Source organism: Pseudorca crassidens, chromosome 1 (assembly GCF_039906515.1).
Source record: "Pseudorca crassidens isolate mPseCra1 chromosome 1, mPseCra1.hap1, whole genome shotgun sequence".
NCBI classification, from domain to species: Eukaryota; Metazoa; Chordata; class Mammalia; order Artiodactyla; family Delphinidae; genus Pseudorca; species Pseudorca crassidens.
This window is the reverse complement of record NC_090296.1, coordinates 88,725,325-88,752,896: the sequence shown is the minus strand read 5'-3', so window position 1 is coordinate 88,752,896 and position 27,572 is coordinate 88,725,325. Positions and strand designations below refer to the sequence as shown.

Below are 27,572 nucleotides of genomic sequence, written 5' to 3'. Positions count from 1 at the left end.
CACACACAGACACACACAGACACACAGACACACAGACACACACACACACACACACACACACACACACATTCATTCTGTTTCTCTGGAGAACCCTGATTAATAACTATAGGCCAGGCACTACTGCACCATGGAACAGAAATGACTAAGAAATATCCTCGATCTTGAGAGACATGTGAACACATAACAATACTGTAAATGCTAAGGCAAATGTATTAAGTACTATAGAACACAAGAAAAAAATTCTTTGGGAAGTGGTTTGAAAAACCATAAGGAAGAGACATTTGAGTTGCAAAGAACAAATAGGTGTCTAACAGGAAGATATTAAAGAACCAAGGATCCTAGGGGAAATCCTGTGAACAAAAACAAGCATGCACAAAGGGGCAAAATAAGCACCATCCCCACATGTGAATATGTGACTTCAAGATACCATGATATAACACCCAACATTTCTTGAGCTCTTCCTATTTTGTTACGGGCTTTTATCTGGATATCATAAAACCTCATAATAACCTTATGAAGCCAGAAACACTTATCCCACCTTTACAGTTTAGGAAACTGAAAGGTACCCAGGGTTTAAGCAAGTCCAAGGCCCTAAAAATCAAGCAGGAATATAAACCACAGCAGTCTGACTTCAGGTCCACAATCCTAACCACTATATTACGAAGGTTCTACATCCTTTAAAATTTAAAGGTTTATGATCAAAGCAGAGGCCAGGAAACTTCAGGTCTATATACATGTATGTTTTTACTTCTTAGTATTTATTCTCTTGTACTAAGTGTTCAATATACTTTTTGACTCTCTTTTCCAAAGTCCTAATAAAAGTCAAACCTGGAATAGGAGTGAGCAGCACCCACACACGCTTATCCAAATTTGAGCACTGCAGGCCTCCTGAAGCACTTTAGGAATATACATTATTTAAACCAGAATGAACAGCAGGCTACCACCTTTTCTTCAGTTTACGATGAAGTGACAGTAGGGGGCAACCTCATCTTAAAACAGGTGGATATTATTAATTTATTATTCTTCACAAGCCTATAAGCCTCCTTTATTAAAGGTATGTAAAAGACACATCACCTTTCCCTTCTACCTCAGACTTGGCCTTTCCTTTTCTCTTTCTCTATTACCATCCCCAACCCACCCCAAATTTCACCGATCTTCTCTTTGACTGCCCTTCCTTCACGTTGTATTTCTTTGGAATTTCTGCTTTAAGTGCTTTTTAAACTAGTCATTAGAACCATCTCCCTTGACTACTCCCCTTCACTCTCTTAATGGCTATGAAAATAAACCTAGTTTCACCCAAATGTTAACCTGAAGACTAGATGGCACCTGGCCTCATACATGCAAGCAGAGCTAAAACAGTGTGAATAAGCTATCAATAGAACAAATCTTAAATATCTGATTCATCTGTACAAGCATAATATCTGAACAAATATGTAAAATAGGAACTATCTTGATCCAAAAGGAAAGCCCAGAAACTAAGTAACTTTTAAAAATATGTGCACAGTGAGGTCTGAAGGTTTAATGATTAAGAATCATTGCTTTAGGGACTTCCCTGGTGGCGCAGTGGGTAAGAATCCGTCTGCCTATGCAGGGGACACGAGTTCGAGCCCTGGTCCGGGAAGATTCCACATGCTGCAGAGCATCTGGGCCCATGCGCCACAGCTACTGAGCCTGCGCTCTAGAGCCCGGGAACCACAACTACTGAAGCCCGCGTGCCTAGAGCCTGTGCTCTGCAACGTGAGAAGCCCAAGCACCGCAACAAAGAGTAGCCCCTGCTTGCCACAACTAGAGAAAAGCCCGTGCGTAGTAACAAAGACCTAACGCAGCCAAAAATAAATAAAATAAAAATAAATTAAAAAACAAAAGTAGTAGCTATTATTCTTATTCTCAAATAGTGAAGAACTTTATGAAGTTGGGTTATTGGTAGAATCTTTTCGTAACACTTTCAATCACCTTTCCGAAAAGGATTTCATGAGCCGACCAGTCATTTTGTGACACAACCTACAGAGAACATTAAGAGGAAGATGACAGGAGAGGAAAGCAAAGGAAAGGAATGTCTGAAATAAAGTACATAAAGGGAAGTGTACAGTGCTGTGTGCACACCAGTGCTTGATAAATGATACTGGATAATTCATAGACCTTTCTTTTCTTTATTAAATGTGTAAAAAGGAGCCCTCATTTTACAAGCTCAAAATCAGACAAGTATATGAGGGTATATAATTGGCATATTTATAAACTGTATCCACCCAAAAATTCACTGCGGACACAATCCATACTACATTCAACGTCTGCATATTTACATGATACCTCCTACAAAGTAAATACAAAATTAACTCCCATCACTTTAGTTCAGTACATATATGATATAGTTTCAAAACAAAGGCAATTTTTTTCAACTAAAACACCACAGGCAATTTTTTTCAACTCAAGTACCAATTCATAATTTTGTGCAAAAATACAGCAAGACTAATTATAAGGGTTCTCTTCAGTTTTAGTCAGTAAGATATGTTTGTATGCTACTGAGATACAGCTAAAGTTTTAGATTTTAATTACCAAAGTAACAGTACTTCTGATTTACAATTGACCTAAAAATAGTGGATCCTAATATATATTCTTGACATTTTAAAAAATCTTCAAAATGTAAGTAATACATTTCTAAAAGTACATGTGCCTTGCCATTCATTCAATAAACATGATTTATTTAAATATAGGTCACAAAAGTTCAATTAACCAGAATTCTATACCTATTTCCGGCCTGCTATTTATTTCAGTCTTAAATCTGACTTTATATCAAAAGCAGCAGTTTAAGAATTTATTTAATAAGATTAATCCCAAGAGTTACTGGGTAGCTTTCAAACTATTTCACTCCTTATAAATATAAATCACTAGAAAGTCTAGACCAGTGGTTCCTTGCATTGGACTTATCTGGGGGCTCTTTAAAATGTGCATGGGCCCTACCTAAGAACTAATGAGTAAAAATCTTCAAGAGTATATTTTTTTAAAGTTTCCAGGTGCTAATATGCAGCCCAGTGTGGAAACCTCTGACTAGACCAGCGGTTCTCAACTTATAAGGTACATCAGAATCACTTGAGGAAATTTTTTAAAAAGGAAAAAAAGAGAAGAACAAACAAATCTGCTTCAATAGATTGAGAGTGGTGTCCAGGAACCAGGATTTTAAACAATCATTGCAGTTGGCCACCACAAATCACTCTAAGAAACAATGCACAGCCTTTGTCAGGTTATCAATGAGTACATTCAGCAGTTTAGGTGACACTGTCCTGCCAGTGCTAATGATCCTGCCCTAGGAGTTTTAGCCAGTGTTTGAGGGCAACACATAGCCTTTAAAAATAAAATATATTTATACTCTTAAACATAAGGTCAAAACCAAGAGAATTGTGAGATAATAATTCACTCACTACAGAAGGGAAAGGTTTTCAAACAAATTTTTTAAACCTTTAAACAGACCAGTTCTTAGCACTCGACGTAAATCTAATGCCTTCTCCATCGTTGGTTAGCCTGATATGTGATCAGAGGTAGTGAGTGATTCCAGCTTACCAAATGTAACGTAGATTATAAAAGATACACATTCTAATCATAATCTGTAATCTAATCTGTACAGTCTCTATGTAAGAGATTGGACATCATGGATATTAAGTAATACTAAAACAGTGAATAATACACTCTCAATTTAAAACAATGAAACTTCATAATATTTCCCTCACATAATAAATTTCTACATGTAATATTGGGGGAGGGGGATCTAGAAAACACTAAAGGTATCATGCTGCCTCTTTTGTGAAGAAGCTATTTACTAATTTTCCACCATTCTTGTCATTATCTATAAAATGGGTAGTTGGTATGTATCATTCTACCTTAAGAATTTTTTTTAAAAGCACAGAAAAAGTAACCACATGTTAAGACCACACAGCAAATCAGAGGATAGCTAGGACTAGCAGTAAGACTTTCCACTTGGAAAGCCGGGTTCATTATCTTATCAGCTTGACAATTGTATCTCACAGTGTGTGATGACTGTTACTAAGAATTATAAACATTTAAACACATTTGAGTGTGTGAACGCTACATCACCCCCGCCAAACTTTAGGAATAGATATAATCTACTTTGAACCCAGAAGCAGCATAAGGAAAAAACAGCAACAACAAAGCTAGGAAGCAGATATAGTATATGGTTAGTGGAATCTACACGGCATCTTGCTCACCTATCCTATGTCTAAGATGCTACTATTTCCTGTGTACACACTTTTCTATCATGTTCTTCACAAAGGCTTATACCACCTCTTTTCCAGTGGCATATGAGATTAAACAGCTGGCAATTCTTCTCAACCAAACAATGAAAAGGCAACTGCCAAAACCCAGCGCTGTATTGCCAGAAAGGCAATTCATTTCATAAAATGAGAAACTGAAACTTTTAAATCCACACTTATTAAGAAGCTAAACAATTCATACTAATTTTTAACCACTTATAGTCTAGACTATTAAACCATTTTCCAGTTTATAAGTGACTTAAGGCCAAAATAATGAATATTAAAAAGCAAAACAAAGTTGAAAAATTACATATAAAATATCCAAACCAAGTGATATTATGTCTTCTACTTAGGAAAAAAAGCTTCTTGAATGGCTGAAATGAAGATAGAGAGACAGCACTCATGGGAAAAGGATTTCAAAACATAACACAATGGTATAAGGCACTACCTTAACTTCAGTCTACACTGGGTCACCTTAAATCCAGAACTTGAACAGGGGAAGGAAGGACACAAACATCCAACTTCTCACATCCTTTTAGCTGGTTTGGCAGTTAACTGCTTTTCTCTTTCAAATTCCTTCTCCCGTTGCTGCTCCCTTTCCAACTCTTCTTTTTGCCTCTTCTGCTGCAGTTTAAGTGCTCTTTTCTAAGTCAAAAAAATTTAAAAACCAAGAGAGCAAAAGGCTTATAGGTTATGGCCTAATTTAAAAGTAGTAGTGGTTTTAGAGAACAAACTAGTGGTTTATGGGGGAGTACAATATAGGGGTGGGGGAGTGGGAGGTTCAAACTACTGGGTGTAAGACAGACTCAAGGATGTATTGTACAACATGGGGAATATAGCCAATATTTTGTAATAACTGTAACTGGAAAGTAACCTTTAAATATTAAATTAAAAATAAAAAATTTTAAGTAATAGTGCTTTGATTTAAGGTAATCAATAAATAATAATAAATTTCATGTTTAACTTTTAAATTCGTTCAGGGTAACTTTTTTTTATTGAAGTATAGTTGCTGTATAGTATAAGTTACAGGTGGACAATACAGTGATTCACAATTTTTAAATGTTCTGGGAAATTTAAGGTCTCCTTGATAAAAAAGTTTTGTTACTCAAAACTCTTATTATTAAATGAGAAATACAGTGACATATTCAGAGAATGTGAGCCCACCAGCCCAGCTATTAGTAGAAAAGCCCAGAGTGGGGTTAATAAGAATGCGTTTTAAAAGAAAACAATGTACCATGAATTAAGTACCCTATTGTATATGAATATATAAGAAGTCAGAAAATGAATACTGAAGAAAAACAGACAATTAAACCTCTACTTCTATAAAGACTGTGAAAGAATTTTCAACTCACTTTTAACTTTGATGTCTTTTCATGAAGCATCAGCATCTCCTTTCTTATATTCACCAACTTGGCATGATAGTGTTTAGCTTCAGTGAACTTAAGATGGAAAAGTAAATTTAAAAGTCAATTTAAAACAGACTGAAATATCAAAATGGATAAATAAATCAATACCTAAATTACAGTTCATTCTGCCTAAATTTGTCAAAATATTTGAAGATCTAATTATCTCCATATTTTAATTCCAAGATTCAAATTTAATTTAAACCACTAGTAGGCTTTTGAGAATACTTGATTCAGTTCAGATTGATTAAAAGTTATTAAACATAAAATAGACATTTATATTCTGTACAGATAACATTTTGCCTTAAAAACATGCAATATAATTGGGAGATTGGGACTGACATATATACACTGATATGTATAAAACAGATAACTAATAAGAACCTGCTGTATAAAAAAATAAATAAAATAAAATTCAAAAAAAAAACCACGCAATATAATTCTAAAATTTTAGTAAGACTATCCAACAATGCTATCAGTTTCATTTAAGAAAAGTAAAACACTCTCTACTGCCTTTACAAGGGAGAGACTGAGCCAGGGTACACAGGACAGTTTAAGTGAAGTGTCTGCCCATCAGGAAAAACCAAGCTGTGGCCAGAGAGCCCTGAGAAGGCTGTGGACAAGTCTGATCATATTCTTTGGGCTTCTGAAGTCAGACCAAGGAGAACAATCTCTGTAAGGACACTTTTCTTCCCAAGGAGTGATAAGTATAGACTTTCCATCTCAGCCAGAGATGGGAGAGAAGGAAAAAGAAACACCTCATTCTTAGGAAGGAAGGTAACAGAAAGAGAAGATCAGGTAAAAAAAAAGGAAAGAAGTGCCAGTAGAGAGATTAGCAGCCTTAATGTAGCTATAAGTAAAGTCAGAGTCTGATGAGCTCTAGAGCTTACAGACCCTCTTTCTCTCTCTCTGGGCTTCTATTTTTCAGTTCCTGAATAACAATCAAAACCACTCTTGGGTGACTTCCCTGGTGGCACAGTGGTTAAGAATCCGCCTGACAATGCAGGGGACATGGGTTCGAGCCCTGGTCCGGCATGGTCCCACATGCCGTGGAGCAACTAAGCCCATGCGCCACAACTATTGAGCTTGTGCTCTAGAGCCCGCAAGCCAAAACTACTGAGCCTGAGTGCTGCAACTAGTGAAGCCCGTGCGCCTAGAGCCCATGCTCTGCAACAAGAGGAGCCACCGCAATGAAGAGTAGCCCCGGCTTGCCGCAACTAGAGAAAGCCCACGCACAGGAACAAAGACCCAACACAGCCAAAAATAAAATTAAAAAAACAAAAAACAACAATAAAAAAAAACACCACTCATGAGCTGAGAGAAGGAAAAAGAGCAAGACTTAGTTTCTGCGACTTAGTTTCTGCCCTTTCAGATGGAAGCGTCAGTATTACATATGCTTGGTTCATTCATTCAACAAATATGTAGCTCTGCTGCAACATGAACTCAATGGAGAAGACAAAGACCACCTCCTTCACAAATCAAGAACTACTGAGTAGAAGACTTTGTATTTACTACCACAGGCCTCTGCCTAATACTACAGAAGGTGGACTTGGTTTCTGATTGTTATAAAAGGAAAACATTAATAAGCCACATTTTTCCAATGAAAAGTCCATTCTTTGACGTATATATGAAAGTCCACAAAATCATGCAAACTAAGCTATTTCTAATGTTCCGGGTAAAGAGAAAGGTAGCCACAAGTTCCTTATTTCTGTTAATTCTCCATTTCCTAAAATAAAGAGTATTAGTTCCTCTCATCAAAAAGCTATAAAGTTTCTGATGAAATTCAACTACTGTCACTTAAATTGAAAGATATAAAGGGGATGTAAAGGACCCTCAAACAGTCTATTTCAGTGTTAATTTGTTATGACATTATGAAAATGTCATACAATTAAATAAATACTAATTTTAAAAACCATGTACTTGATAAAGAAAGATGTGCTTTCCTTAAGGGGAAAAATAGTACCTCCAAAGTTCCTTACTTTTACTTCTCTTTTATTAGTCTTTAATTATGAGCAGATCTATTCCAGACTTTCATATATAAGTTCAATTTCCTATCACAAGTTCAACATTTGAAAGCTAATAATTCAAGACAATAGAAGGTCTAATAAAGTAAATCAAGGTTTCCTGTTAAACAACAAATTCTAAACTTTAAAAATTAGAGGAAAACATACGTAAGTATTTCAAACATACATAAGTACAAAGTTGGGAGGATAAACCTAGCTATTTCTAAAATAAGATGTCATTAAGCTATGTCAACTAAATCATACTTACCAAAGCATTAATATCCAACATAGAATGACATTCTTTAAATTTTGAAATCTCTTGTTCCAGTGTGTCTAATAATACAACTTGGTTCTGTCTGAAACAAAAGCACACAGCCAAAATAAACTTTACATACTTTAAGTGATGGTTCATTAAAAGCAACCACATTCATCTTGGTTAATGTTAAAAGTAGAAATTAAGTTGGAAATTTATTGACTCTCCAAGGCTTATTTAGTTTATCATAATCTTTTTCAAAATAATATTCCAAAGCCAAAATAATATTCCAATATTCTGATAATTAAATACGTCTTTTATTCTTGCCTCAATTTCAGATTTGAATAACATCAAACCATTTAAAATTATTTTATTACTTATTCCTAACAACTCTCTGTATTATCCCCCAAAAAGTTTTTTTTATACTATCTTGCCCAAGAAACTTGATGTTTTATATATATTAAAATTGTAACATCATCATAAAGGAAGAGGAGCAGTGACTTTTTAGATTAGAGTTGCAAACAAATGCAGTATCAAGGGATAATAATCAGTTGGTGTGATCTTGGAAATTTAGTTTCTCTGGACCTAAATTTCATTTACAAAGTAAGAAGGTCAGACCAAGTAATTTCTAAGACTCCTCAATAAAATCTGATTCAAAACTTGCTATTGAGGAAGAGAAGCCAACTTCTCTGATATTCTTCTCCAGATCAACCAATGCTAGGATCACAGGAATAAGTGACACTGCGGGGGGGGTGGGGGTCACTTAATTAAATATTTTAAAGAATACTACAGACAAAGAAAAATATGACATGATGTGCTTGCAGAAGTATGCTAAACAGAGAACAACAATGAAAAAAAGAAATAGCAATGAAGAGACTGAAGGGCAGTTAAAACATCCCCACCATCTAGCACTGAGTATGGCATATCCTACAGGTCATAAGTGTCCCTTCAGCTCTGACTGGAGACCACAGAAGGTGAAACCAGAATGGATGAGAGGAGAACCCAGCAAGCCAATGATCCAAGACAAGCAGGACAGCAAAAACAAACTGTTACAACTGGAAAACAATAAAAAATAAACAAAACCAAAAGTTGGTTCTTGCAAAATATTGATAAAACTGATAAACTTCTAGCTAGACTAACAAAGAAAAAGAGAGAGGAGATACAAACTACTAACATAATTTATGGAAGAGGGGTCATCACTACTTATCCCATGGACATTAAAAGGATAATAAAGGAATACTACAGGTAGCTCTATGCTCACCAATTTGATAACTTAGATGGAAATGACTAACTCCTTGAAAGACACAAACTACCAAAACTCACACAAGGAGAAACAGATAATCTAAGTAGGCCTATATCTATAAGTAGTAACCTTCCAGAAATCAAAGTACCAGGAACAGATGGCTTCATGACGATTTCTACCAAACATTTAAGGAAGAAATTATACCAATTCTCCACAATCTCTTTCAGAAAACAGAAGTAAAGGGAGTACTTCCTAATTCATTCTATGAGGCCAGCATTATCCTAAAATCAAAACCAGATAAAGACATTATAAGAGGGACTTCCCTGGTGGCACAGTGGTTAAGAATCCACCTGCCAATGCATGGGACACGGGTTTGAGCTCTTGTCCGGGAAGATCCCACATGCCATGGAGCAACTGGGCCCATGCGCCACAACTACTGAGCCTGCGCTCTAGAGCCCACGAGCCACAACTACTGAAGCCTGCGCACCTAGAACCCATGCTCCACAACAAAGAAAAGCCACCACAAGGAGAAGCCCACACACCACAACAAAGAGCAGCCCCTGCTCACTGCAAGGAGAGAAAGCCCGTGAGCATCAACGAAGACCCAACGCAGCCAAAAATAAATAAATAAATTTATTATTTTTTTTTAAAAAGACATTACAAGAAGGAAAACTATAGATCATTATCTTTCAAGAACATAGATGCAAAACTCCTCAATATCAACAAATCAAATCCAACAATGTATAAACAGAATTATACACCACAACCAAGTGGGATTTACTCCAAGTATGCAAAGCTGGTTCAACGTTTGAAAATCAATCAATGTAACCCACATCAACTGGTTAAAGAAGAAAAATCATATGGTCTTATCAGCGGATGAAGAAAAAGCATTTGACGAAGTCCAACACCATTCATGATTAAAAACACTCTAATCAAACTAGGAGGAGAGAGGAACTTCCCCAACTTGATAAAGAATATCTTTAAAAAAACCCATGCAGCTAATATTGCACTTGTGGTAAGAAACTAGATGCTTTCCTCCTAAAGATCTGGAGCAAGGAAAGGATGTCCACTCTTACTACTCCTATTCAACATTTTACTGGAAGTCCTAGCTAATGCAATAAGACAAAAAAAGGAAATAAAAGGTATACAGATTAGAAAGGAAGAAATAAAATTGTCTTTGTTCACAGATAACATGATTGCCTATGTGGAAAATCCCAAAGAATCAACAACAAAAACCCAGGAACGAATATGTGAATATAACAAAGTTTCAGGATACAAGGTTAATATACAAAAGTCAGTTGCTTTCCTATATACCAGCAATGAACAATCAGAATTTTAAAAAATACCATTTACAATAACCCGTCAGATGAAATAATCTGGTATAAACCTAACAAAATATGTATAGGATCTATATGCAAAAACTATTAAACTCTAATGAAAGAAATGAGAGATATCTAAGTAATGAAGAGATATTCCGAGTACATGGAATAAAAAACTCAATAGTGCTAAGATATCAATTCTTTCCAACTTGATCTATAGGTTCAATACAATCTCAATTTAAATCCCAGAAAGTTATTTTGTAGATATCAACAAACTGACTCTAAAATTCACATGGAAAGGCAAAGACCTATAATAACTAAGACACACTGAAGAAGAACAAAGTTGGAAGACGTACATTACCAAATTTCAAGACTTACAGAAACTACAGAAATCAAGACAGCAGGATATTGGTGAAAGAACAGATACACTGATCAATGAGACAGTGTAGAAAGCTCTTTACTAGACCCATATATTTCTCTTTGTTCTTTCTCTGAAGTTTGCTTATCTTTCCTTAACACTCAAGAAGTTTAGTAACTGCTTATTCATCATATTCAACTGTTATAAACAGTAGCTGATTTTACTATCATCATCATCATCACTGTCTAGACGCCTAGGAAGATAAATGGGGTTATTGAAACACTAAATTTTAGCCAATGTCCTCATCAATTAAACTTTCCAATTAAACCTTGATTCCTAACTTCCTCTAAATAAAGTGTTACCAGATATGTTTTGTTTGCAGAGTTTCTTACCTTCCTTCAGTCTATCATATATCATCCAAACTCACCCACAAAATCTTTGACTTTTCTGCCACAAGGATTGGCTGGTGTTAAAATACAAGATATACCACACACTGGGGAATAAAAATAATCTTACTTGGAACTAGCAGAAAACTAAGAATGTTACCAGCTTCCGTAACTACAGTAGGGTACTACATGTAGTAGAACACAGTACCACTTTTATATTCATTTATCATCTTCAAACCCAAGGATTATAACATTAGTTACTAATATTTAAAAAACGGACATAGTTGTTGATTATTCCTCTCCTTTTGCCCTAATAAAGGCCTCTGAGAACAGTTTTCAAAGACTAAGTCTTAGAGCAGCAGTGGTTCATAGCCAGTTTAAAGGTGACCACCACAAAAAAGAAATAATAGGCCAGCTTGGGCAATCCAGAGAGGTCCTGACCCAAGAGGAAGAAGCAGCTCAGGCTGCTGTTTCTGGGTGACAGCTGATAAAATCCGAGTGTATATTTTTGCATATTGATTACACTTTATGGATTCCTTTCTTCCTTATCCTGTTCCTCTCTTATTCTCCAATCCTTTATTTAGCTAGTAGAGTTATAAACTAAGAATGAAATGGGTCATCTCCAAAAAAGATAATTAGGGATTTCTGGCAACTCATGTGAACCAGCAATTGAAAACAACTGTGACTCTTACAGAGGCAATTTTGCAGCTCTACTCAGAAACAGGTGTATACCCATTTGCAACATCCCCAAGAGGCGATTCTTTCCTAAAATAGTGGAGAGACACCAAAACTAATCAAAGAGTCTAGATAAGATTTAGGGGTACTTCTCAGAAGAGACCAAACACTCTAGGAGCATTCACTTCACCTTTTACATTTAGATTACTGTGTAATCTAAATTACATGTATACTATGTAATTTAGATTACTCCACTCCCATTTGCTAACACAAAAGACACAGAAATACTCCATTGTATTAAATGTTACAAAATATTATCCCTAATACAGTATATACTTTACTTATACAGTAAATTATGACTATGCCAGAGAAAAAATGAGTGCATCTATGTTTTTTTTTTTCAGCTCACGTGAGTTCCTGGAGAGCTTGTTTTGATCTCTGCAGATCTGGCAAGTAGTGAGAAAGCAAGCCTTCTGCCAGTTGCTCCACAGCTTTGTCTTCTATGGTCAAGTCCTCTATTAACCCTTCATCTGGAGAAGTGTCACTTAAACCTGTCCCCAAGCAAAAAATCAAATTTAGGAAGCTTTTAAACTGACATGGGGTAAGAAAGTAGCAGGGAGGAAGGAAAGGAGGCTGGCAGTGGAGTTCAGAGCACACACACAGGATACTATAGGTATCCTTTTTTTTTTTTTTTAACTTTTACTTCCTGAGCATCCTCTAAAAATCAAGTTATGAGCACTCAAAAAATATTTTAAAGCTACTAGTACAAGGTAAAGTCTAGCTGAAAAGAACGTTAACACACGCAAAATTCCATATGTGTATGTATTTTTCAGGGAAGGAGATTTAGAGTTTTCGATGAATTATTAAAGGAGTCTGAGGCTTAAAAGGAAGGAACAGTTACTGAATGGAAGCAAGAAATTCTTCTTTCCAAAAGCTTGCAGAATTTTTTTTTAATTAATTAATTTATTTTGCGGTATGTTAAGTCTTTGTTGCTGTGCGTGGGCTTTATTTAGTTGCGGTAAATGGGGGCTACTCTTCATTGTGTTGCACAGGCCTCTCACTACGGTGGCCTCTCCCGCTGCAGAGCACGGGATCCAGGCTCACGGGCTTCAGTCATTGTGGCTCGTAGGCTCCAGAGTGCAGGCTCAGTAGCTGTGGTGCAGGGGCCTAGTTGCTCCGCAGCATGTGGGATCTTCCCGGACCAGGGCTCAAACCCGTGTCCCCTGCATTGTCAGGCAGACTTGTAACCACTGCAGCACCAGGGAAGCCCCTAGAGATTATATATTTTTTAAATGCAGGGACTTCCCTGGCAGGCCAGTGGTTAAGACTTCACCTTCCAGTGCAGGAGGTGCAGGTTTGATCCCCGGTCAAGGAGCTAAGATCCCACATGCCTCCCGGCCAAAAAAACCAAAAGGTAAAACAGAAGCAATATTGTAATAAATTCAATACAGACTTTAAAAAAATGGTCCACATTAAAAAAAAAACTTAAAATTTTTTTAAATAAATGCAATACCTAAAAATATTTTTTTTCAATTCTATGGAAGTAATATGAGTCAACATTTATTTTGCATAGAGCTTGATAGTTACATGTAAAGGGAGGGTTGTTTTGTCATTTGTTAGCAGGAAAGAAATTTTCTAAGAATTTCTCCTCTCTTGAAATTCAGAACCTTAATTTACCATAGAAAATAGTGTATAATAATTGTCTTCTGTGTAAATTTAGATTTGATGCCAGGAACTATTTTATTCCTACCTTTCCTTTGAATAATAACAGTGTAAGCATTGTACCAGGCATTCAAAAATGTCTAACATGAATACCCATCTATCACTACTCCTACCGAGAAAAGTACAAAACAATTTCTAAACAGGGTTCAATGAATGATTTGTAAGATTTTAGAATCACTGGTTTAGAATTAAAAACAAAAAAAGTGAAATGGCCACATTACTAAAATGGTACTCCAAAAGCATTTTTAAACTAATATTAAACTCTGAAACACCTCTTTAATCATAATCTGGTAGTGATCCATAACATCAAATTAGATCATTATACAAAATACGTTCATCACAATACATTGCTTATAGCTCATTTCCAAGTATAGTTTTTACCACAGATTTAAATTTTGGCAAGATTGAGGAAAACAACATGCTGTCATATTCAAAATTAGCTTTTAGAGATCAAAATAAATTAGCATGGTTTTTATTTGGATCCTGAGAAACATATGAACAAACTTTGGAATTCTCTAGATTGCAAGGCAATATTCAAACAAGTAAGAGCTAACTAGAAACTGAAGCACTCCACAAGTGAAATAAAAATATAGTGGGAAAAGTGAAGCATTTACAGATATTGCCATTGATGTTTCATCAGATGGGAAGTGAATAAAATATATCATTAATGTTATATATATTATATTATTATGATTAATGTCATTGCTAAAGGCTTGATTACAATAACAGTGCAAACAGCAGCAACTCTCTTTAAAAAATATAGAAGGGGGCTTCCTTGGTGGCGCAGTGGTTGAGAGTCCACCTGCCGGGTTCGTGCCCCAGTCCAGGAAGATCCCACATGCCGCGGAGCGGCTGGACCCGTGAGCCATGGCCGCTGAGCCTGCGCGTCCGGAGCCTGTGCTCTGCAACAGGAGAGGCCACAGCAGTGAGAGGCCCGCATACCGCAAAAAAATAAAAATAAAATAAAAATAAAAAAATAAAAAATATAGAAGGGCTTCCCTGGCGGCGCAGTGGTTAAGAATCCACCAATGTAGGGGACACGGGTTCGAGCCCTGGTCTGAGAAGATCCCACATGCCGCGGAGCAACTAAGCCCAGGCACCACAACTACTGAACCTGTGCTCTGGAGCCCGCAAGCCACAACTACTGAGCCCACACGCCTAGGGCCCACGCTCCGCAACAAAGAAAAGCTACCGCAATGAGAAGCCCACGCCGTGCAACAAACAGTAGCCCCTGCTCACCGCAACTAGAGAAAGCCCACACACAGCAACGAAGACGTGACACAGACAAAAATAAATTTTAAAAATAAATAAATTTAAATATATATATATACTTAAAATATATATATTTAAATATATATATACATAGATATGTATACATATATATACATGTATATACATATGTATATACATATACATAGAAAACATAAGTATTACAGACAAACAGAAACAACCAAATAAGGATATTTCAACTTTAAGGAATAACAACCAATACGCCTTCCTTAAACTATATATACATTTTAACTCACACCAACCCCCTTACCCTGCCCCAGTCTTCTGGTTAAATTATTGGAAGAGTTGAAGTTTCTCATGTTTTTACACACATTTATTCACTAAGTTCAAGGTACTTTATTGTGGGAGACAAGAAACATTTGCTGCACATACATTTTATGTACTAGTTTTTGAGGTTACAACAATAAATTAGGCAAGTCCCCATCCCTGAAAAAGCTCAATACAGGGGAATCAGAGAATGTGAGAAGTGCCACAGATTAGAGAAATCACTTTCATCAGGGATATCAGGGAATAATTCCTAAAGGAGGTGTGGTGGGCATTTGAGCTGAAGCTTGAATGGATAGAATATTCATTCCTTTCTTTTTTCTTTTTAACTGTTACTCATTGTAAAAACTTAAAATACAAAAGAAGGGGGTATAACCTGAAAAGTAAAAATACTCCTCACTACCTTACTCCACAGAGAGTCACTCTGGAGTTTCTTACATAGCCTTCAAGAAATTGTCTTTGCATACACATGGTTAAACCCTGTTTTTATCACAAATGAAATCTTGTTTATACTGTTCTACAAGTTTTCTCATAAATACATATCTCAGATATGGTCAACATGTATGAATCTACTCCATTCTTTTTAACAGAATTCTACCACATTTTGTTTAACCAGTTCCCTATCGTTATGAACTAAAGTGTGTCCTTCCCCCAAAATTCACATGTTGAAGCCCTAACCTCCAATGTAATGGTATCTGGAGGTGGGGGTCTTTGGGAAATAATTAAGTTTAGATGAGTCTGAGTGTAGGGTCCCCATGATGGGATTATTGACCTTAAAAGAAGAGGAAGAGAGACCAGAACTCTCTCCTTCCACCATGTGAGGACACAGTGGAAGGCAGCCATCTGCAAGATCAGAAGAGGGTCCTAACCAGGAACATATTTTGCCCACACCTAGACCTTGGGCTTCACAGCCTCCAGAACTTCAAGGAATAAATGTCTGTTGTTTAAGCCACCAGCCTATGTTATTTTATTATAGCAGCCCGAGTAGACTAAGACAAAGAAAATAAGACACCTATTCCACTTTTTGCTTTTTCAAACAATGTTGCAGTGAGCTTCCTTGCTTGTCTTTGCATATTCATATCACTGTTTCTATAGAATAAATTCTTATAAATAGATTAATGGAACAAGGTGTTTATGCATTTTTTAATAGACACTGCAGGGACTTCCCTGGTGGCAAAGTGGTTAAGAATCTGACTGCCAATGCAGGGGACACGGGTTCCATCCCTGGTCCGGGAGGATCCCACATGCCATGGAGCAACTAAGCCCGTGCGCCACAGCTACTGAGCCTGCACTCTAGAGCCCGTGAGCCACAACTACTGAGCCCACGTGCCACAACTAGCCCGCATGCCTAGAGCCCGTGCTCTGCAACAAGAGAAGCCACTGCAATGAAGAAACCCGCGCGCAGCAACGAAGACCCAACGCAGCCAAAAGTAAATAAAATAAATTTATTAAAAAATAGACATTGCAAAACTGCTTTCCTAAGAGATGTCACCAATTTACACTTCCATCAGCAACCTATGAGGGCTACTATTTCCAAATGGGTAAGAATTCTAAGGCAGGAGAGGAAGGGATGCAATATGGGTAAAGGAAGCAGCATGAGGAAAGGTGGGAATATAGGATGGCTCTGGAAAGAGAGGTTAGTTTGGGGTGTCTGGAGCATGAGACATATGCAGTAGTGAGCTCTAAGACCATGTGGCCAGCCTATGAGGACCCTTGAATGCGAAGATAATGTGTTTGGCCCTTAATTTAGTAAGGAACCATTTAAGGTTTCCAAGCAAGGAAATGGCATGATGGGAGCTTTATCTTGGGGCAGTGACGTGACAGTGGGATAGATGGAATGAATAAGAGACTGGAGGTGGACTAGCCTTACAACTGTTGTTGTAAAGGTGAAAATGCAAAGAGGAGATGGAAATTGTACAGTAGAATCCCCTGGACTAAACAGAGGTAGGAGGCAAGTGGGAGGAAAGAGACAAGAGTAATGTCAAAGTTTCAAGTGATAGTGACTTGGCACCATTAATAGGATCAGACATCTACTTTTATTTATGTACATGCTGTGTGTGAGATTAGTGCAAAATAACCATGTCAGAGTACCCAGCAAGCAGATGGAGGAGGAAGCAGAGAGAGACCCAACCTGCACTTACATACAAGGAAGTGATATTTACAGAAGCAACTTAGGAAGGTGTGAAGAGAGGGAGGTCACTGAGGAAAAGCACCACCAAGAAAGGGCTGAGAGCGCTATTTTGGGGTAACCCCTATATTTCTGGAACAGGAAGTACAAGTAAAGGTACATCCAAAGTCCTGAAGCCTTTCTCACCTAGGGTTCCTCATCTGAACCGCAGAACACAGAAACTGCTTTGAGTGACTACCTTCTCAATTCTCCCTAGGATAGTACAAAGATAGTATCATTATGGATGCAGAAGTCATTCATTACATTCAATAGATGCCCTAGGCCATTAGGGTTTAAATCTCTCCTCGAACTCGGGCTGAGAAAGACTGCTGGAAGAAGGACGCAGTAAGGTCAAAACGCAAGATAATCATTTCATGAGTGAGTGTGCAATATTACTGGATACATCAATTCTCTGAATTACAAACCAATCATCCTTCTGGTAAATTCATCCTCAACCACTAACGTGTAACAAATAGCCAACAGTGTGCTAGAGTCAATACACAAACTCAGAATGCCTTCACCATCAACCCCCACCAACAGCACCCCAAACCCCGCTTCCCCCCAGATCTCGTTTCCTGCCTCCTCCTCTGGCCAGGAGAGCCGGCAAGGTTCCCTAGTTCAGCGCTGGGCACAGAGCCTCGGGTCGGCAGCTGCCGAAAGCATCTTACTCCCGCGGGGCGGCCCGGAGACCCACCCACTCGGGTCCCGCCCGCCCCGCCCCACAGCACGTACCCGGCGTCGGGCCCCCGGACTCCAGGCCGTCGGGTGGCCCTGCCAGGACCCCGTCCAGGGAAGGCGGCCCAGGGACACTCATGTCCCTCCCGCTGGGAACAGGGAAGGGGCAGTAGTACAGACTGTCAGGTACAGTAAGGAAGCACCGAACGCGTACAGAGCCCACCGGGACAGAAGCGACGGTCGCACCCGGAAGTGACGGAAGCGGAAAAACAGCTCGGGGCACGTGAGCGAGGGTCCGCCCTCCCGCTTTTTGCCTCCTCCATCCACCCACCCACCGCGCTTCGGGGGTTCCGGGCGGACGTCCTAGTCTGGTCGGTCGGTGTCAGTAGAGTCAGCTGGGCGGGGCTCACATCCCTGCCTCCGATGGTGGTGGGGGGATGGAAGGGGCGGTGACGGGAAGGCGCAGCTTTTCAGTTTTGTGTCCTTGTTAAGGAAACACCTTAGGAAGAAGGACTGCGTGCTTTCCCTGAGATTTGGACCCATAAAAAATTCAGTGTTTAGGTCTCTTCAGCTTTGCTAATTGGGGGTCTGCCAGGATTCGTCTCTCCTCTTGTTGATTGTATGCCCTCCTTACCTTAGACCCTCTTAGACTGTAATAGTGGCCTCCTAATGTTGCACCCCAAAATTGCCTGTCCAAACGATTTTTTCTATGTTGCAGGCAAAGCTGTTTTCAAAAAAAATGAGAATTTATCTCTAACCTCAAAAACTTGCACCTGCTCCCCATTGCCCTTATCAGTGCACTTGTACCCCTTCCTCTTTTGGCCTTCTTTCCTCTCAAGGTTAGCTGCTCCTCACTACCTGTGGTAAGCAGAATAATGCCCCCACCAAAGATGTCCACAGACTTCACCCCCAGAACCTGTGAATAGGCTGTTTCACTGCAAAAGCGTAATTAAGGTTGCTAGGCCCATGACTGTAAAGTTACTGAGTGGGACTAACATAATCACAAGGGCCTTCAAACTGGGAAAGGGCGGCACAAGAAGAGTCAGGAGGGAGATGTGACTATGAAGAATGACTAGAGCAATGCAACATTGCTGGCTTCGAAAATAGAGGAAGAGGGTTACCAGTGACCTCTAGAAGCTAGAAAACACAAGGAAATGGATTCACCACTAGAGCCTCTAGAATGGAACTCAGCCCTGCCAACACCTCAATTTTATCCCAGTGAGAGCTGTATTGCACTTCTGACCTACTGAACTCGAAGATAACATACAAATTTGTATTGCTTTAAGTCTGTGGTTATTTGTTACTACTTAAATAGGAAAATAATGTACTACCCTTCAAACATCCTTTGAGAACTATGCCCTTTCATGCCTGGAATATTTTATTCTTTTCAAAGTCCTACTCATCTTTCAAGGCTCGGCCTAAATAATACCTTTACTTTGAAATCATTCACAGTCCTGCCTCCCCTTTCAACTCTCAGAAAGTAATAACCTTTTCCCAACTACAAAGCATCCTCCTGCTATTTAGCACTTAATCCATTCTTGTATTCGTTACTTCTCTTCCTCTATCAAACTGCAAACTCCAAACAGAAATTCTTATTCACAGAAAACCATAATAGGTTCTCAATGAGTATTTGCTGAATGAGGTATTGATTTTCGAGCCCCAAATTCCAAGTATCTATAATCTCCAAAGTCTGAATCACACAAGATGGCACCTGATAAATGCCTGGTAACCTTAGCTGATTGTTAGTATTATCTCCTAACTAGATACTAAGACCTTCTGGAATAGACCCTTGTTCTACAGGTGGTCTGTAACCTCTTTATCTCTTAGCACAGTATTAAGCATATTACTTGGACTTTTAAATACTGGTTATTTAAATTTAATGGATGAAATTAATTGAACATTAAAATGTTAAGCAAAAAAGAACACTTAAAAGAATGAATGTTCTTGTAAAGCATTTTAACTTTACTTAATGTGACAAAAATGAATCGGCCAAATAGACAAGGAGGACTTTCTGCCAGACCCACATTGCTTTTCTCTTTCTCCTTTTCCTTCTTTACCCCCACAGATTTCAGCTCAGTGCATCAAGTGCTTGTTGAGGGCACTCTGTATTCCAGCCTCCATTAATCAAATACTGTGCACCTAGCACTGCATGTGACACAAAGCTCAAAATCAAAAGGTTGGAATTTGATGCCAAGGAAGTAAACACAGTTTGTTGAGTTATATATTTCTTTTGAAATGCCTTTCATTTCCCCATTGGTAGTCGCCATTCTCTTTTATGCACCAAAGTTATAACCCACTTCAAATAGCTGAGTACCTAAGACGGGACTCGGCACCGTAGGGTGTTTAAAAAAAAAAACAAGGGTAAAAATGCTTGTTCCTGTCCACCAGAAATTTATATTCTACCAATTATACATAGTAGAATTAGAGAGTTTGACAGTAAAGTACTAAATTATGTGGAACAGACCTAGAAGAATATAAATACGTAATGATGTCATATTGGTTTCCTATTGCTGCTGTAACACATGACCAAAGACTTGCTTAACACTACACAAATTTCTTACCTTACAGTTCTGGAGGTCAAATGTCCAAAATCAGTCTCTGTGGGCTAAAATCAAGGTGTCGCCAGGGTTGGTTACTTCTGGAGGCTCTGAGTAAGAATCCTCTGCCTTGCCTTGTTTAGCTTCTAGAGAGCAGCCGCATTACTTGGCTCACGGCCTCACATCACATTGCCTTTTCTCCCTCTACTACCATTGTTGCATCATCTCCTCTCCTATCCTGGCCTCTTTCTCATAGGACCCTTGTGATTACACTGAGCTCATCAGCATAACCCAGGATAATCGCCCCATCTCATAGTCCTTAATTTAACCACATCAGCAAAGTTCCTTTTGCCATGTAAGGTAACATTCACAGATTCTGGGGAATTGAAAGTGGACACCTTTGCAGGGGGCATTATTCAACCAGCCACAGGTGTGCAGTTGTGTAGTGCACGATTGGGAAGTGACTAGAGAAATTTTAAAAACCTAATAGAGGAAATTAGCTGTACCTTGAAGGACAGGTCAATGTAATATGCAGACAAAAACTAGTAAAGGCTTCCAACAGGAAAAACAAAGACACCATAAGTAGCAAAAGTATACTTCAGACTCAAAGACCTCGAGGTGCTGTCTTTTGGGGAAGACAAGAATAACATAGATTAAATGGTTAGTAAAAGAACCTAATGGAGAAAATTGTTGTATAATCTTTTAGAGCAAAAGAACTTACAATGACAAAAGATAACACAAAATGTAGTCATATAGCTCTGGAGAAGTTAGTCCAAAGAAATGATAGTCAGAAAGAGCTAAATGCTGTATATATTCATAGCAAAAGGAAACTAAGTCCATTGGATTTCAAGAAACTTAAAATCCAAAAGAGGGAGAGCAAATCTTATGCAATAAGTACACAAACCCTTTTATCCATTTTTCAGTTTTTTCTGTTTTCCTTAAATTTTCCTACATTATTTTTGCTAACAAAAGGGGAGTCGGTAGGTAGCAGATTCAAGTAAAGAAATAAACATGTTAATACATGAATATTTTCTATTCCTTCTGTTGATCAGGTGTCCTATATTTAGAATGTGCTAAGATTTGATAAAAAAATCTATCCCAGTTTGACCTAATTCTCTCACAGGATTTGCTTGTCCCTTCCCCTCATCTCTCTCCATCCTTTTCCAAAAATAAAAGAAAGAATGGGGGTAGGGAGAGAAAAAGATTTGAGCAAGAAAGATGCAGGGACCAGGGGCTGCAGAGAAAAGGGATGGAAAAGGGGAAAATATACAGGAGAAAGATGTTACAGCCGCCCATGACCTTATCCTTCTAGTGGATTAAAGTGTTGAAAATTTGAAAACATTCATATAGGGTGATGTGCTTGCAAAAAAATAAAAAGGAAAGAAGGGAACTGAAGGTAGAAAACGAAAGAAGTTGGGGTATTAAAAGAAAACAGTTTACCATTTGTCTGTGGTTAACCAACCCGAAAAGGTGTCTCAGCAGTTTTAACCACTTTTCTTACATTTACATGAGAAATATTCTTTCACATTAGCAAAGTACTAAAATTCTTCCACCCTATGCAACTCTACTACATTACCATCATTCCTTTCTTGCATTATCTAAAAAACATATCCTTCCATGGATTATTTCACCAACACATTCTCCTACCCTTGCCACCAAAAAGTTTGTAAAATATACGCAGTGGTCAAAAGCAACAGCTTTTGACATTTTAAAATAGACTTTTTTTTTTAGGTGTGTTAGTTTCTGATTTATAACAAAGTGAATCAGCTACACATATACATATAGAGAGAGAGACTTTAAGAGCAGTTTTAGGTTCACAGCAAAATTAAGAGGAAGGTACAAAGACACCTTGTACTGTCATGCATTATCAGGTCGTCCCCCACCAGAGTGCTACATTTGTTACAACTGATAAACCTACATTAATACATCATTATCCCCCAAAATTGATAGTTTACATTGGGGTTCACTCTTCATGTTGTATATTCTATGAAACTGGACGAGTATAATGACATGTATCCACCACCATAGTATCATGCAGAGTAGCCTCACTGCCCTAAAAATCCTCTGTGCACTGCCCATTCATCTCTCCCTCTGCTCTAATCCCAGGCAATCACTGATCTTTTTACTCTATAGGTTTGCCTTTTCCAGAATGTCATGTATTTGGAATCATATAGTATGTAGCCTTTTCAGATTGCTTTCACTTAGCAATATGCATTTAAGGTTCCTCCCTGTCTTTTCGTGGATGGATGGCTCATTTTGTTTTTGGCATAGAGTAATAATCCATTGTCTGGATGTACCACAGTTTATTTATTTTTTCACTACTGAAGGACATCATTGCTGCTTCCAAGTTTTGGCAATTATGACTAAAGCTGCCGTACACATCCAGGTGCAGGTTTTTGTGCATACATAAGTTTTCAATGCCTTCAGGTAAATACCAAGGAGCAGTCTCTGCATCCAGGGGGATATAGAGAGATCTGATGGGCTAGTGTGGGTCATATGTAACAGAAAGAGGCAAAGCCCCTTGATTGACAGTCCTGCTAGGAGTTACAGAAAGGCACAGGTGTAGTTCCTTAAAGGAAAATCAGAGTCATGTTACCAAACTGAGAAAGGAATTTGGCCCAGCCAAAGCAATAGATATCAACTATATCAGTTATGAGATTTTAGTCAAGTCACTTAATCTCTCTGTTTTTTTCCCCATAAGTAAAAGAGACAGGGAGATAATACCAGACCCATTACTTGACATATTTCTTGTGAGAATTAAACACTCAGTAAGACATATGAAAAGGATCTGTAAGCTGTGAAGCACTATTACAAATAATAGTGGTCCCTGAGTACGTATTACATGCCAGAAGAAACAGTATTATTTCTGTTATTAGTGCCTCGTTTATGTCAAATGACAAAACTAGAACAATTCAGTAATGAGTTTGATGTCTTTTATTTAAAGAAAAACAATCCATGGATTGGGGGAGTAAGAGCCTTTTGTACAGAGGGATTTAGAGCAAGAGTGAGTTTTATAGAACATTAGAAGAGGCAATGTTGCACAGCAAAGGAAACCATAAACAAAACGACAACCCACAAAATGGGAGAAAATATTTGCAAACGATGTGACCAACGAGGGCTTAATTTGCAATTGCAATTGACATAAACACACTACTATATATAAAATAGATAACTAATAAGGACCTACTGTATAGCACAGGGAAATCTACTCAATACTCTGTAATAGCCTATATGGGAAAAGAATCTAAAAAAGAGTGGATATATGTATATGTATAATTGATTCACTTTGCTGCACACCTGAAACTAATACAACATTGTAAATCAACTATACTCCAATAAAATTTTTTTAAAAAAAGATACATGCACCCCAATGTTCATAGTGGCCCTACTTACATTAGACAAGACATGGAGGCAACCTAAGTGTCCATCTACAGAGGAATGGATAAAGAAGATGTGGTACATATATACAATGGAATATTACTCAACCATAAAAAAGAATGAAATAATGCCATCTGCAGCAACATGGACGGACCTAGAGACTGTCATACTGAGTGAAGCAAGTCAGACAGAGAAAGACAAATATTATACGCTATCACTTATATGTGAAATCTAAAAAACAGTACAAATGAAATTATTTACAAAACAGAAATAGACTCACAGACATAGGAAACAAACTTATGGTTACCCAAGGGGAAGGGGGAGGAGGGATAAACTGGGAGTATGGGATTAACAGATGTACAATACCATCTATAAAACAGATAAACAAGGATTTACTGTATAGTACAGGGAACTATATTTAATCTCTTGTAATAAACTATAATAGAAAAGAATAAAAAAAGGAATATATATATATATATATATATAAAAAACCAAATCACTTTGCTGTACACCTGAAACTAATACAATGTTGTAAATCAACTATACTTCAAAACAAAAAAATTTACAAATAAAAAAAATAAAGAAGAGGCAATGTGGAAACAGGGCATGATTGGCTAGAAAGTTGGGACTTCCTTGTAAGGCCAGCAGGTCCTATTTTCTAGGGTAAGGTAAGCTAGCTAAGGCTGAGTTGGAGGATCGCGAGCATTAGGATTCCTCGACAGGTGTTTCTGTAAGTGTAGGCTGACTTAGGTTTTGTTATGTGACATGGGCCAGGCCACTGCGGTGGCTTCCATTTTGTGGGTCCCCATATACAAATTAACTTTATCAGTTACATATATTCACCAACCTTAATTTGGTTTCTTAAATAGGTTTTAGGTTTCTGAAGGAACCCTTCAACTGTTATTTAGCTTCTTAAGTAGACTTCCATGGTGAGATAAGAGAGACTAAATGAATTAAGTGAGTATCAGAGGGTTCGGCAATTACGTTTTATTACAAACTCACTTCTTTTGTACAAGTCGATGTTATACAATAAGGTAGCTTTTTAGGGGTAAATCTCCACTGGCTAAGCTGGCAACTGAAGTTCCAGACTTGCAGAGTGAGATGATTGAGTCTTGAAGTATAGAGATCACTACCAACACCCACGGCTTTCTTTACCATCAATACCACTGTCAATATTCTGCTTCTATGGCGGGGGGGGGCGGGGAACGAGGTGTCTTATTTTCTTCTTCTTTTTAGCATTATGATGTCTGACTCATGATGTTATTCATGAGTAAAGGAATATTCATAATATTGAGTGGTAATTATTTTAAATATCATCATTGCTTCTGGACTATTAGTAAAACTAGTGGTGAAAATTTTATTCATTGAAGAACTTTACATCTTAAAATTCTCTTTTAATATGCTTATATTGGTTCAAAAGACAATGATTCTTCCACTTTGGGGTTTTCACAAAATTCATTTATTATCTTAGTGTGTAGATATCAAAGTGGCCACCAACCATTACTGCTTTATTCTCTTTCTATGTGATGCAGAAAGTGGGATTATCAGCGACTATAGGCAGCATAAATTATTCCAGTGCTCAGCTTTCTTTTTAGGATAGATTTATTTAAATTAGCTAGGATATATTAATCTTGCTTAATTCAAAATTGCTAAAAGTAGTACATACATTAGCTTTCCAAAATAATCCTTATTTGTTACTATAAATGTTCAAGATCTTCAAAGTATTTCTGTTGCTAAACAAGAATAATTTCCAAAGATCCTTCAGACCAGATGGTGAAATGATATATAAAAATTCAATTTCTTGTAATGTGAGGTCAATAATACAGAAAGTTCAGAGTCTCCAATTCCTTTTTCAATTTAAAAATTCCAGTGGATCAACTTATTTTTTAAATTATTGCTCTAGTCTTTGGGCTTCCTGTAAATTTCTTGTCAACATCTTTTGAATTACTTTATGAAAGTGCTGTCTTTACAATTAATTATTTACTTATCTTCATCCAAAGTAATTTTTCTAAACTGCTCACTTAATTTACTAATGAAAGAGCACATTTAAAAGCATTAATTTTTATTAACAGCTAAAGATTTCAAAATGTCATTTTTCCTTTTAAGATTTCATAAAAGTCTTTATTATGTGTTTCCAGGAGAAAAATACACTCATTTAATTTACTTAGAGATAAATATAATCCCTCTATATTTCATCATTAACCTAGTACAACTAATTCCTTAATGTCAGTGACTATGCAGGATTTTTCCAGCCCTGGTGGCCCTCAGACCCACTCCTCACCTTTCCCTGTTCTGCTCTGTATTGCAGGTGCCCATGTTCTCTGGCCCCTGTGTCAGCTGGCTTCCAGATGGGTTTGGCGAACGGGGGGTACTGATGGAGACTGGAGGCTGGGATACTGAGAGATTGGAAGGAGAGAGGAAAGAAGAAATCAGGGTCTTTGTCCCTCCTTCCTCTCTGCCTCAGGAGACAACTGAAGCAGCAACTGGCTCTCCTGTCTGGTCCTAGCTCCCCACTGGGGAGTCCTACCAGGATTCCAGCTTTGTCGGGTATGCCAGTCACGGTCCAATCAGGAGAGGAAACACCAAGTAATGTGAATGGAGAAGGTTTAATATAAAGAATTATTCACTATAATAGACACTGGAGTAATGCAGGACTGGCCAGTGGGAAATGAAGAGAAATCTAAAGAACACAATACTAGCAAATATAAGGAGCAGTTACAACTCTGGGGCTCAGAGAGAGCAAGTATGATCCACGCCCGGCTCACCAAGACTGAGATCCAGATCTTGCTGGAGACAGAATAGCTATGGCTCACTGGATGGTGGAGAAGCTTGCTATGGCACCACACCAGCAGAACGTGCTGAGATACTGAGGGAGGCCAGCTACAGGGAGATGCCCCACCTCGTAACTGCAAAGCCATTCTAGGGGACACTAGAAGAAACTACCCACAGGGAGGTACCGTGTGCTACTGGCACACAGTAGCAGATAGTGCAGAAACCGCGTGCACTGCAGGAGCCGGGAGCTGTAGAAGCAGCATATACTTCAGGAGCACCAGTGAGAGCAGCACATGGGAATCAAGAAGAGAGAGGAAAAAACCCTCCTCCTGCAATGTCTCTCCAGCACCTCCTACTGACAAAGCTTAATATCATGCCAACTGACAAAGGAGAAACACTGGGAGGGAGAAATATTTACAAGGCCTGTATTACTTTGCTACGGCTGCATAACGTATTACCACAAACTCAGTAATTTAAACAGCACAGATGTATTATCTCACAGCTTCTGTGGGCTAGGGGTCTGGCACATTTTGTCTAGGTTCTCTCCTCAGGGTCTCATAAGGCTGAAATCAAAGTGTCAGCTGGCTGCATCCTCATCTCGAGGCTCAAGGAGGAAGTGATCATTTAGGTTGTTTCAATAATTCAGTCCCTTGCACGTGTAGGACTTGAAGTCCTTATTTTTTTGTTGGCTGTCGACTGAGGGCCACTCTCAACAAATAGAGGCTGTGCTTGCCATGTCACCCCCTCAACAGGCTCTCTTAAACAATGGTTTTTTTCTTCCAGTTTTACTGAGATATAATTGACATACAACACTGTATAAATTTAAGATGTACGGCATGAGTTGACTTATGTGCATCATGAAATG

General features: G+C 38.1%; 1 protein-coding gene across 8 annotated transcripts in view; it reads right to left on the bottom strand.

Moving 5' to 3' along the window:
• Positions 1-2,136: 2,136 nt before the first annotated feature.
• BLOC1S6 (biogenesis of lysosomal organelles complex 1 subunit 6) overlaps positions 2,137-27,572 on the bottom strand; it is a 53,017-nt gene continuing 27,581 nt past the window's right edge. For 7 of the 8 annotated variants that reach the window (XM_067745834.1, XM_067745816.1, XM_067745826.1 and 4 more), the window contains 4 exons: positions 12,312-12,453; positions 7,937-8,024; positions 5,615-5,701; positions 2,137-4,907 (listed from right to left, as the gene is read on the bottom strand). In XM_067745834.1, the coding sequence (XP_067601935.1) occupies positions 4,788-4,907; positions 5,615-5,701; positions 7,937-8,024; positions 12,312-12,453 (437 nt within the window). In that variant the 3' untranslated portion in view covers positions 2,137-4,787. Of the gene's footprint in view, positions 4,908-5,614; positions 5,702-7,936; positions 8,025-12,311; positions 12,454-18,077; positions 18,292-27,572 lie in introns of those variants that run through there. The other variant, XM_067745867.1, reaches the window with a different exon arrangement.